Below are 10,990 nucleotides of genomic sequence, written 5' to 3'. Positions count from 1 at the left end.
CTGTGATTTTAGAGCTTTATTTTGACTGACAATGACATGTGATATGCTACCAGGTCACCATGCCTGGCTGAGGGCACCACAGGCACACACACACTGCAGCAGCGACCATTCCATCAGACATGATCATCTCAGGGTTAGGCACTCAACTGGGGTCAGGTACAGAGGGGTGAGGTGAGAAACACAGGCACTTGTACTGAGTACTGGCAGCCTCCAGTCTGTTAAAGGTAGTATTACAAACTCCAAAATACATGGATTTCAGCTGTACTCTCCTTAATGGTGCAGCCTTTTATAAGCAGCCTAAAAACTTTAAAACTCTTCCTGCCCTGGCAGGGACCATGGGCAGCTGGAGTTTGCCATCCTTACACCAGCCTTTTTTCCACCTTCCAGTTCCCCCAGGGGCCCCACTGCTACCCTGCCTCTGCTAACAAGGCTCAGGTCACTCCTCTCTCCCACAGGGACTAGCTTTGAGGAACTGGCCCTTGCTCAGAAAATTCTGGCTTCAGATTTTAGGTCCTGAGAAATCCCCTGGAACAGGACTGCTCCCTAACAAAGCTGAATCCTATATGCGAGCAATCAAAAGACATTTATTTATATAAAGTTCTGTAAAAAAATAAATTTTAGAACAGCATAGTTTCATAGAGAAAAACATTTTTCTACAGAGTTCCAACTGCAAGATTTTATATTGTACCATCATTAAATAAGGTGGGACACCATGTGAATTTCATTGCACTAGAAGAAATGCAAAGCATCTTTTTAATATAAAGATATACAGAGCATTCTAGACAACTACAGCTGTGTTACAGCTATGTGTTCTTTTGGATTTGGTCCAAAGAAACCTGAGTCTGTTTCCAGAGAGAATGAAAAAACATTGCACAGACAGCTGATCACTTGTTTCTTGCTGAAGGAGACTGAAAGGATCTCTCCCTGCAGCTCCCTCCGAGTCTAAGCTTCCCCCGACTCTCAATCCTGCCCTTTCTGGGGCTCTGGGCTCAAGTATTCGCCTCACCGATGTCACGCTGCTTAGAAGAAAGTCAGTCTGTTGTCAGAGCCAAGTGATTGCTCCCAATGGATTATCACCTCTTCTGCTCCCAGATTTCAGCCATGTTTAGATCTAAGTTGTTAAGGCCTTTCAGAGCTTGAAGGTTTCCAGTGTAAAAAGCCACATCTGAAGTAACCAGCCTGCAGTGAAACACACAACAAGATTACAGTGTAACCCCATCACATCACCTGGAGTGCCTGGACAAGCAGACAGGGGGTTTGTCGAGGATTTTGGCACACAATTGCTACAATACATCTTCAAAGCCTGTGCCTGGATTAGATATTTTAAGTATGAGTTCAAAACTCAATGCTATGGATGTGGTTTATTTTACAGCAGTGATCATCCATAACAGGATTACTGCTGGGTGTAAAACTAGTTCTAGGGAAGGGAGATCAAACTATGAGTTCAGAAAACTCAGCAGGAATTAGGCATTTAAAACTTCTATTCTCTTGCTGTAATCCCAGGCTTATCTAGACTTAAACCCCCGATTCCATTCCAACTAAGAATGTTAATTATTGCAACATTAACTTCTGTATTCTAGAGAGTAATGATTCTGTGATTCTAAGATTAATGTAAAAAGCAACTGAACAGCACAACAGCTGTATTGTTTGTAACAGTTTATACAGAATTAAAATCCCTCAGATACTGTTGAGACATGTCAGGGATCATGATACTTCTTGCTAGCAAGATGTAGGAACAGAAGCTGCATTTACATAGTAAAAAAGTTAAACAAGAGCCACAGGCCTGGAATTTTACTATTTTTGCAGAAACAAGCAGTTTAAACAGAATGAGGATCAGACAACCATGTTAAAAACCTGTTCAGTGAAGCCTGCTGGACCAGCAGCATCATCCAGGGTTTGATGTTCCCCTTCTCAAACAGCCCCAGCTCCCTAAGAGATGCAGCAGTACAAAATTGCTGCCCTCAGATAGTCCTGGGCCAGCTGAGACCTCCTGACTGCTGGGAGACACCTCCCCCAACCCTCCTATCCAAAAGGGATCCAGGCTACGCAGCCACAGGGACAGAACAAAACCAACAGCACAGGATGAAAATAGCACAGCACCATGTTTGGGATTGGAAATCCCAGTGAGAGCTACCCTGAGCACATCTGGGGCTCTCACTTCAGCTGGGGCTGCAGTGGATACTCCATGGGATTGGTTACAAACACCTTTGTAAGTAGCAAAGGCAATGGAACGTCACCTTGTGAACACACCATGAGCACAGAGAACCAGTTCAGATAAACTCTCACAAAGTACAAGGAGGAATGCACATAAGCAAGAGAAGCAGCAACAAACAGGAAAGGAAGAGAACTTTCATTCCAGTGACATTTAAAACATCAACTTCAACTTTCTTCTCTGACTTCTGCAACCTAAGACAATCTTTTCTTGCATGTGGGTAGGCCCATGAGTTTCATTCAACCTTGCTACACTGCAAATACATCACTGCCCCCAGATCATCAGAAACAACTAAAAACTCCACTGTTTCAGGGGACAATCCAACTGACAACAGAATTCAGCCTGCAAGAGGCTTTTCCTGGGAGGTGAGGACAGCAGGCACAGGCAGGCCCCCTCTCTCAGGACAGGTACTGCTGACCTGTTTGGGGATGGAGGGGGCTGTGTCAGGGAAGGGGAAAAGCTCTGTGAGCATAATCTCTGTTTCAAATCTACTTCTGCTCTAAAAACCATTCCTGCAGAGCTGCCCACTACAGAGATGAAATTCTGCTTTCTCCTATTTCTACTCTGCCAGCATCATGAGTCACTATCCATGTTTCTAAACTGCTTCAGGAATCACACAATTCCTGCTAATTAAACTGTGGCTGCTGCTGTCACACAAAGGGAGAGAAAGTAATCCGTGAGCTGATGACACCTACAAGCAAGTTTCCAGCTGGAAAATGTCCAGCCCCCAGTCTGTTACCAAGTGGACTGCACTCCTAGTTATTGTGGAATGGCACAAGTCATGTCCTTTACTGTAAGGAAGCTCCAAATGGGACATACTAAAACATGGAGCTGTGATTCTGCAATCATGACTTCCTTGCAGAAGACAATGCCTGCTTATTTAAACAGTGAAAGCAGAGAAGAGCCCCAACTCACCCATTCAGAGGTCCTCCATCATTGACCACATTGAGGTGTGCCAGTTGCCTCTTCAGGTGGAGTTTGTAGCTTGCGTTAATTCGTAAAAACAACATCTGGAAGAAACCACAGCAGCAGAGTAACGAACTGTGCCCATGCTCACCGCCTCCAGAGGGGAAACACACTGCCAACACCCTCAATCACTGACTTTTGGTTTTGTTTTTGCAACTCATGTGACTCTTCCTTCTGCCAGTGCTTCGGCCTCACCTTTCTGGCCGCATGCAGCTATAACATAGAGGGCACCCTTACCTACTCATGATATGTGGCACTTTGTAACATGAACTTCTCTGTTTGAAATATCTAGCAACTTGTATTAAGCCTAGAAGATAACAAATCTCTTTTCTGTGCTAGAAAGGAGAATTTAATCTAACGTGAAAGAGAAATGACAACTTGTATTCAATGACTGGATTGGTCCCTCCTGTCCTTAAGATCTGCAACTCTGCAGTAGCAATGACTGCAGCAAAATCCTGCAAAAACACATCTGGTACAATTTAGGGACTTTTGGAAGCCACTGATTCTGAGCAGTGTTGCAGAATAATCCTCTCAGAGGGCTGCACTCAAGCCCCGAAGTGTTGCCATTTGCATGGCATTTCAGCACTAATTCCTGGATTGCCATCTCTAGACATTAAAAAGCAGCTCATAATCCTGAAATCCATCCTTTTTGTGTGTCTCATCATTCTCCCTACACACTGGAATACTTCCTTCAGCTCAGCCCAAGCTGTCCATGTGACTTCTGCCAAGCTCTTTAACGTGTGGGTTTCACCAGGACTCAAAAAAGAATTCCCCTCTCCCCAGATAAAGTCTCTCTTGTTCCCAAGTCCATGTGCATTTGCAGGCGAGCTGTGAGATGAAGCTCAAAAATAACATTCACCTGAGTTTGCTCCTCAGGAAGGAGATCATATATAGCTTCATGCATCTTTGCCATTTGCTTGCAGATATTCCTGAAGCATGCTGAAGGAACAGGGGCTTTCACTTCATACTGGAAATAAATACACAAACAGTTAACTCTTTTCTGCCACTTTAAAATGGTTTATGTAGGAGAGCTCCCAACAGCCACCTGGGGCTCTGCATTCCTAATAACATCAGGAATCAAGATCCATTTAGCACACCACAAATTAAAAGGGTGGCTGGGCATGATCTGATCCAGACAGGAATTGCAGATGCAGGTCTCGTGGCTATGAGCTGGCCCTCTCCTTCAGACTGGTATGAGCCAATGACAGACAAGCACCTCTGCCTCTGGGAAATCTGCCCCTTGAGTACTACCCAAAAGAAAACTGTTTGTTTAGGATCATGCAAATCCAAATTTCTGAAGAATCAAGGAAAGGAAACCATAAAAAAAATAGAAACTCCTGAAATCACATCTATTTACCGTTAATAAACCCCCAACCACATCACAATACAAAAAAACCCCCACAAGAACAACGCAGAAATACATTGGAAAGCAAAGTGAAAACGAAGTCCCTTATCCTGGTGCCTGAAATCCAAGAAACAAGGTACTGGAAAACACCAGATGGCAAGAGATTTGCTACAAAGGGAACACAATTTTTATGTCCCCACTCTGGATAGGGAAGATCTAAACAGGATTTCAGAAACACTGAAAACCTGTCCCAGAAACAGTGAAGCCAGCTCTGCAGTTCCAGGTGGAGAGGCTGTGCCATCACAGGCCTGGGTGACACACTGGCAGGTCACCTTTGGGAGAGTGACACTTGCCCATGGAGCCTTGTACAACTCAGGAAAGAAACAAATCGTTGTAACTACATCATTTACAAATGGATTGGAAAAGATGCCTGCTTTTATGCAGGCCTGAATTGCAAAAGAGAACAAAGCTTGTCTGAACAAAAGAGAAAAAAGAGATGGGGAGTTTTCAGAGTCCTTACAGAAAATCCAAACCAATGACCTAATTCTGACAGGAGAAGTAGCAGAAAAATAATGCTTTCTGTTCCAGGGAACAACCACCCAACTTGAGGGATCGATTGTGCCTCAAGACAAGAAGTTAAGTAAGAAATTGTTTCCAATTTCCCAGCACGTTGTTAAGCCAGAGGGAACTGGGAGGCTACAGCAGTGGCTCTTGCGTGATTACTGCCACACCCAATCCTTCATCATTGGGGAAAAGCAGCCCCAGGAAGAACCCCAAGATCTTCTGGCCATTTTTATCTGCAGCTGAGGTCAACAGCTTTAATACCACAAGGGATCAGAAAGAACCTCACTGCTCTTCCGTCCAAACAGTCACAAGACAGCAAGTTCCAAGAGAAGCTCAGAACTTGTGCTGGATTTTTTCCATTCATGGTAATGAACAAGCCTTTCCTGTTTGCTGATTTTATTATTTCCACTGTTCAATCACTCCACTCTCATTGCATTTCCCTGCCAAAGATAGCTGTTGGGAGGTGTCCATGCTGCTGTGAACTGCCTTGTCTCAGTGGCACTGGGTAAGGACAGTTCCCAGGCAATAGAGCTCCCAGAGGAAGCACAGCCTGGAGATGCAGAAGTAACTTGCTCATATTACCCAGTGCCAGGTCAACGTCCTGTCCACTGCACCAGGTGTTCATCTTCTACAAAGCAGGAATTTCTGGGTTTGAAGTGTGCCGGGCATGCACTGCTATGGAACTCACTTGTGTGGATTTACGCATCTCAGAGCAGGTGACCACTTCATCCACAGGACACTGAAATAGCTGGACTCAGAAAAACACCTGAATCCAGGAACACACTGGCATGGTTGTACTGACATGCCTATTTAGAAATGTCTTGGGTTTATGCTCTTCACAGCCTTCAGTGCCAAGATTTCATTTTTTAGGAACAAGATGAGCCAAATGATGGCATGTGCTAGGAATGGAAGCAAATCAACCATCCTTTTATTCTGGACTCTGTGGGCTGCATTGACATGGGCCAAGCACTGTCACTCAGCCTTCAAGAACTCTGGAGGACAGGAATAGCCCCAGTTTACATCCTGTACCAGCTCCCAAGGGACGATGGGCTGTGAAGATGGAGGGATAGTAAGGGATGAGTTCTCACTAACTGCCATCAAGAACATAAATTGTATTCCTGCTTTGTTGTGGGCTACACTTGTTTAGCATCAATAATGTAAATTCTTGCATTTGTCTTTTATTCTCAAGAGCTACAGTGGCCAAATAACCATGTTACTTCACATAACAGCTACTTTCATGTGGGATAAAACCCCTAAAAACCAGAAGACCATTTTGGTCTTTAGAGAAGAGCATAAATAATTTTTTTTTTTAATAAACACAACAGGAGTGGGAAATTCCAATATAAATGCTTTCACTTTTTTTTTTTCACCTTAAGTTTAGGCAGCACTACTTGACAGAGTAAAGAAACAGATGAAATGAAAAAGCACAACATAAAGTAACAATAAAATAACAGAGACAGCAAGGAAGACAGAAATGCTGCCTGTCACAACTGCCCCACTACAGCTCTCATCACTCTCTCCCCAGCCTGTTACTGTGCTTCTCATGAGCTCCTTGAAGGAAGATGTTGGCCCAAGCCAATCAATCAAATCTGCCACATGAAAAAATTAATTTTTTAATGTCATGAAACAGCTTATTTTTCCCCCTAAAACCCTAAGATCCAAACCACAACACTAAGCTTTAAAAGGTCACAATACTTTATGTAGCTGTGGGCCAAAGAGATGTTGCAGTATGTTCTACCCTGAGGTGAGTCAGTAGATCCAGCCCAGGACCACACTCCAGCACTGTTCAAACACCAAAAGACACCAGGAGTACTAATGCTGCTCCAGTGCAGGAACTGCTGAGCACAGACCTCCAGTTCCCCCAGGCCTACAGCCCAACAGATGGGCTGGTCCTTCCCCTCCAAAACTTTTCCTCCTCAGCACTTTCCTACTGTTTCCTCAGCTGCTGGAAATGCCGCCCTTGCCGTTGGAAAGAGCAGGAAATGGGACTGGCTGAGCCTGGCTGCAGACAAGAGCTGTCAGTGGAAGGAGAGCACTTCAGTTCCTGAGCACTGGAGCATCGTGCCAGCCATAGCACTGCTGTTCCTGCTGAAGCAGTCAATGAAACATTTAATTTTTCTGAGCGAGTGAAGGTGACTGACACCCAGGTGGGAAATGTGAACACAAGACACTTTCATGAGAACAGCACAGAGTTTTCCCTCTATATAGTTAAAAGAAGTTCAAACAAGTCCTGGTTAGGAAAGTTTAAGACTCCATTTGGAACATCTAGACTGTATACAATGAGACATTCAGTTGCAATTTAGAGAGTGTATAATTATTTCCATAAATCATTACCTTGGATAATAGTTTGTCAAATAAGCTATCCATTATGGCAACGAGCTTTGTTGAAATTTCAGCTATGTGGTCGTGATAATCCTGTAAGGAAAGAAAGCAGGTTTCATTTTCTAGTGGCATTCATGTTCTTCAGAGTACAGTTGAAAAGCAGAACCTTGCATTTCAGGAAATGTCAGAAGAATTACCTTTGTGATGTGGTCAAAATGCCTGAGCATGCTGAACTGCTTTGGCTGCAGCCGAGCTTCAAAATGAGCCCTGATAATGGGAATGTAGTGTACAATGAGCTGGAGGCAACGTGAAGAAAGGGCTGTGAATCCAGGAAGAGAAATAACATAGTTATTACACAGGAAGTGCAATGTCTCCTTTGACATATGTAACAGATCTGACACCATTTCACACAGTGGGATTTTGTCTGTTCTAAAAGCATGGAGGGACACGTTTGTTTCCCTGGGAACCCCCACCCCGTGAAGATGCCAGACTGGTACCTGGCTGCTCACACCCAGTTTTGGTAAGATGGGATAAGGGACTGATTTTACAAGAGGCTTTAAGTGTTTACTTGACATTTTGAGCCCTGAGCACACACAGACACTGGAGAGATACCTAAAGACCTGACTCATCAGCTACTTAGCCTCAGCAACCATATTCCCAAGGCAGCAGTGTTTCTGCTGCAGTGGTATACATAACACCCTGCCCTGCCAGCACTGACCTGCCCTAAACCTGCTCCTGCTGCAGTGTCAACAGGATCCCAAACAAACCAATTCCAACAGGACTTGAGCCAGCAGCAGGATATACACCAGTGCCAGTGTGGTCCCCACACTGGCTGAATACTGCAGCAGAAATCTGATCCAGCTGTGGCCTACAGCCTCTCAACCCATTCTCATCAGTCTGCTCCCTTTTGAAAAGGGAAATGCAGACTGGTAACCACTTTCTCACCCTGAAACATGGAACTCTAGTTTAAACACCTGCTCCAACCCATCAACCAAAGGCTCTTAATTTCAGGAGAAAGTTTAAAACTACATTTCAGGCAGGTAACTGGCAAGGTCTTATCACCCTCTGTGTCCACAGACAGCCCCACAACTCAAACACAGCTTATCATAGATATTTAGGGTTTTTCTGTACTTTTTTTAATAGGCAGGGGAACAAGCTTTTACATTTTAAATACAGAAATCCATACCTAGGTTTTTCGTAGTGATTGTTTTCAAGCCAACAACTTGTAATGCACCGGCTCCAAGCACTAATTGGCAACTTCTAGAGTTGAAATACTGTGAGAAAAAGGACAGTGAAAACGGATGTTGACTCTTTACCAATTGCATAAACCCACAGTTTAGAAACACCATCAACAGAATTTTGCAAGATTAAATAAATTTATTATGAAGGCCAGTTCCAGAGTTTCACTAGTTTTCCTCAGCAGAGAAGCCACATAATATCAGAGTGGAAAACATCAAGACAAAAGGTTTCTGCTCAGGCTCTTGACCTTCTCTACTGCTGGTGCTAAAGGAAACTTGAAAGCACTGAAACTCCCTCCTGCTGAGGTGACAGAATCTATGTTTGTAACATTATGAAAAACTGGATTAAAGAAATCACGCACAGAAGATGAAAAGCCGATCCTGTAAGAATTCCAGGTAGTGTGGACAGCTCATGCTTAGATCTCTTTAACTTACTTCCAGGAAAAAGAAGTTATCATTAAAAGCACCATAGGCCAACAAAGCCTCTGGATAGTAAGACAGTTGCTATCAGCATGTTCTGTCTTACACTGGAATTCTGCTTCCTCATCCAGCTTGAGACACCAGATGTTCCAGACTGGGTCTGGGTGATGCAGCAGAAAAGCCACTGCTGTTGTCCCCAACTCCTGCACTGAATGCAGAGTAGAAGTCCCAAGGCTCATATTTGAACAGAACTGTCTGCTGATATTGAGAGGCAAAACTTAAGAGAGACCTGACCCTTTTTCATACACCTGAAAATGCAGCAGAAATTGTGACAAGGCTGCCCTGCAGCTTGTGTCTGCAACAGAGGGGCATTATTCCGTTTCACAGGTCTTTCTTCATGATAATGGAAGAACAAACCCAAAATTTCAACACTCCTTGTGTAAAAAGGGGAAATAATTTTCTGTCTGTTGCCTGGTGTCAGTCACAAAATGCAGGCCCACAGAGTCACCATGAACCACGCCTCCTCCTACTCGGGGCTCCCAGAATGATGCATCCAGGGCCAGAAAAGCAACCCGGACCTCTGAACCAGAGCTACATATGGCCCCTGATCTGAGAGAGGCATAACCTACACTGCTCTCAGACAGAGGGCAGTGGCTGAAACTTCACTGAAACATCTGAAACACCTTCTCCAGAAAAGCAAAAACTTTTCTAAAGCCTCTGTGTGGACTTTAAAATAGAATCACTGAGCCAAAGGCAGCTGTATCCCACACAGCCTAAGCTCCTCTGAGGTATTTAGCTCAGGTTAGTAATAACTGTGAGGCAAACCATCAAAAACTTGGTCTGTAAAGGGTGTTGGGCACACTTACTGTCCCCTGCCTTTTGTGGTAATGACTGTTCCCAGATGAAGTCCTGACGCAGACAGAGCAGCAAGGGAACAGAATGCCTGGAACAGAGCAACACCTCCTCCTTGTGCCTGCTGGGAGGAAAGCATTCCTGCACCCAGCAGGAAGGCCAAGAGCCTTCTCTTGTCTGCACCAACTGAACAACCCTCATAATTACAGCCACGTGTGCTCAGTATGGGCTCCTCACAACACTGAGGTGCTGGAGTGTGCCCAGAGAAGGGTCTGGAGCACAAGTCTGATGAGGAGCAGCTGAGGGAGACAGGGGTGCTTAGTATGGAGAAAAGACTGGAGGCTTAGGGGGGACCTTTTTGCTCTCTACAACTCCCTGATGGGAGGGTGTAGCCAGGTAGGGGTCAGTCTCTTCCTCCACAAGCAACAGGACAAGAGGAAATGGCCTCAAGTTGCACCAGGGTTTGGATATTAGGGCTAATCTCTTCACTGAAAGGACTGTCAAACATTGGAACAGGCTGCCCAGGAGAGTGGTGGAGTAACCATCCCTGGAGGTATTTAAAAGGTGTGTAGATGTAGCCCTGGGGACGTGGTTTAGTGGTGGCCTTAGTAGTGTTGGGTAAATGACTGGACGATTGATCTTAGAGGTCTTTTCCAATTTAAAAGATTCCATTATTTTTCCCACAAGCAGATGTCATTTCACTCAGGCTGCAGCCACAACTCAGAACTGCCTGTAACTTCATTACCTGGGAATGCTTTCCACTTTGTATCACAATCAAGTCTAGCTCTTGCTACTCTCAAAGTTTGCTGGCTCTGACAGCTGTCAAACAAAAAGTACAGTGCCAGGACACCTGGAGTGGCTCTATTTTGTTCAAAGTGTAATAAATGAGCTTTTTTTTTTTCCTAGCTGTTCTTGACATCTCTCCAATTGATGGTACCTGACAGATAAAAAATACAGTAATTAAACTGCACTTGATGTTTGAATACCAAGTACTAAACCACAAATGACAGAGCCAGAATGAGGTAAGATAAGGAGAGGGAAGTAACACAGATATGCAAATCTGGGCAAGTT

At 44.4% G+C, this 10,990-nt stretch overlaps 1 protein-coding gene across 1 annotated transcript in view; it reads right to left on the bottom strand.

Moving 5' to 3' along the window:
• Position 1: 1 nt before the first annotated feature.
• The window catches only part of VPS54 (VPS54 subunit of GARP complex), a 46,652-nt gene continuing 35,663 nt past the window's right edge, over positions 2 to 10,990 (bottom strand). Inside the window, exons 19-24 of the mRNA XM_033056802.1 lie at positions 8,596 to 8,683; positions 7,607 to 7,728; positions 7,422 to 7,502; positions 4,038 to 4,145; positions 3,128 to 3,222; positions 2 to 1,179 (exon numbers count right to left, since the gene is read on the bottom strand). Coding sequence (XP_032912693.1) covers positions 1,074 to 1,179; positions 3,128 to 3,222; positions 4,038 to 4,145; positions 7,422 to 7,502; positions 7,607 to 7,728; positions 8,596 to 8,683 — 600 coding nt within the window. The 3' untranslated portion in view covers positions 2 to 1,073. The remainder of the gene's footprint in view (positions 1,180 to 3,127; positions 3,223 to 4,037; positions 4,146 to 7,421; positions 7,503 to 7,606; positions 7,729 to 8,595; positions 8,684 to 10,990) is intronic.

This window comes from Catharus ustulatus, chromosome 3 (genome assembly GCF_009819885.2).
Source record: "Catharus ustulatus isolate bCatUst1 chromosome 3, bCatUst1.pri.v2, whole genome shotgun sequence".
Taxonomy (NCBI): Eukaryota; Metazoa; Chordata; class Aves; order Passeriformes; family Turdidae; genus Catharus; species Catharus ustulatus.
The sequence above is the reverse complement of the archived record's forward strand: the minus strand, read 5'-3'. Positions and strand labels throughout refer to the sequence as shown.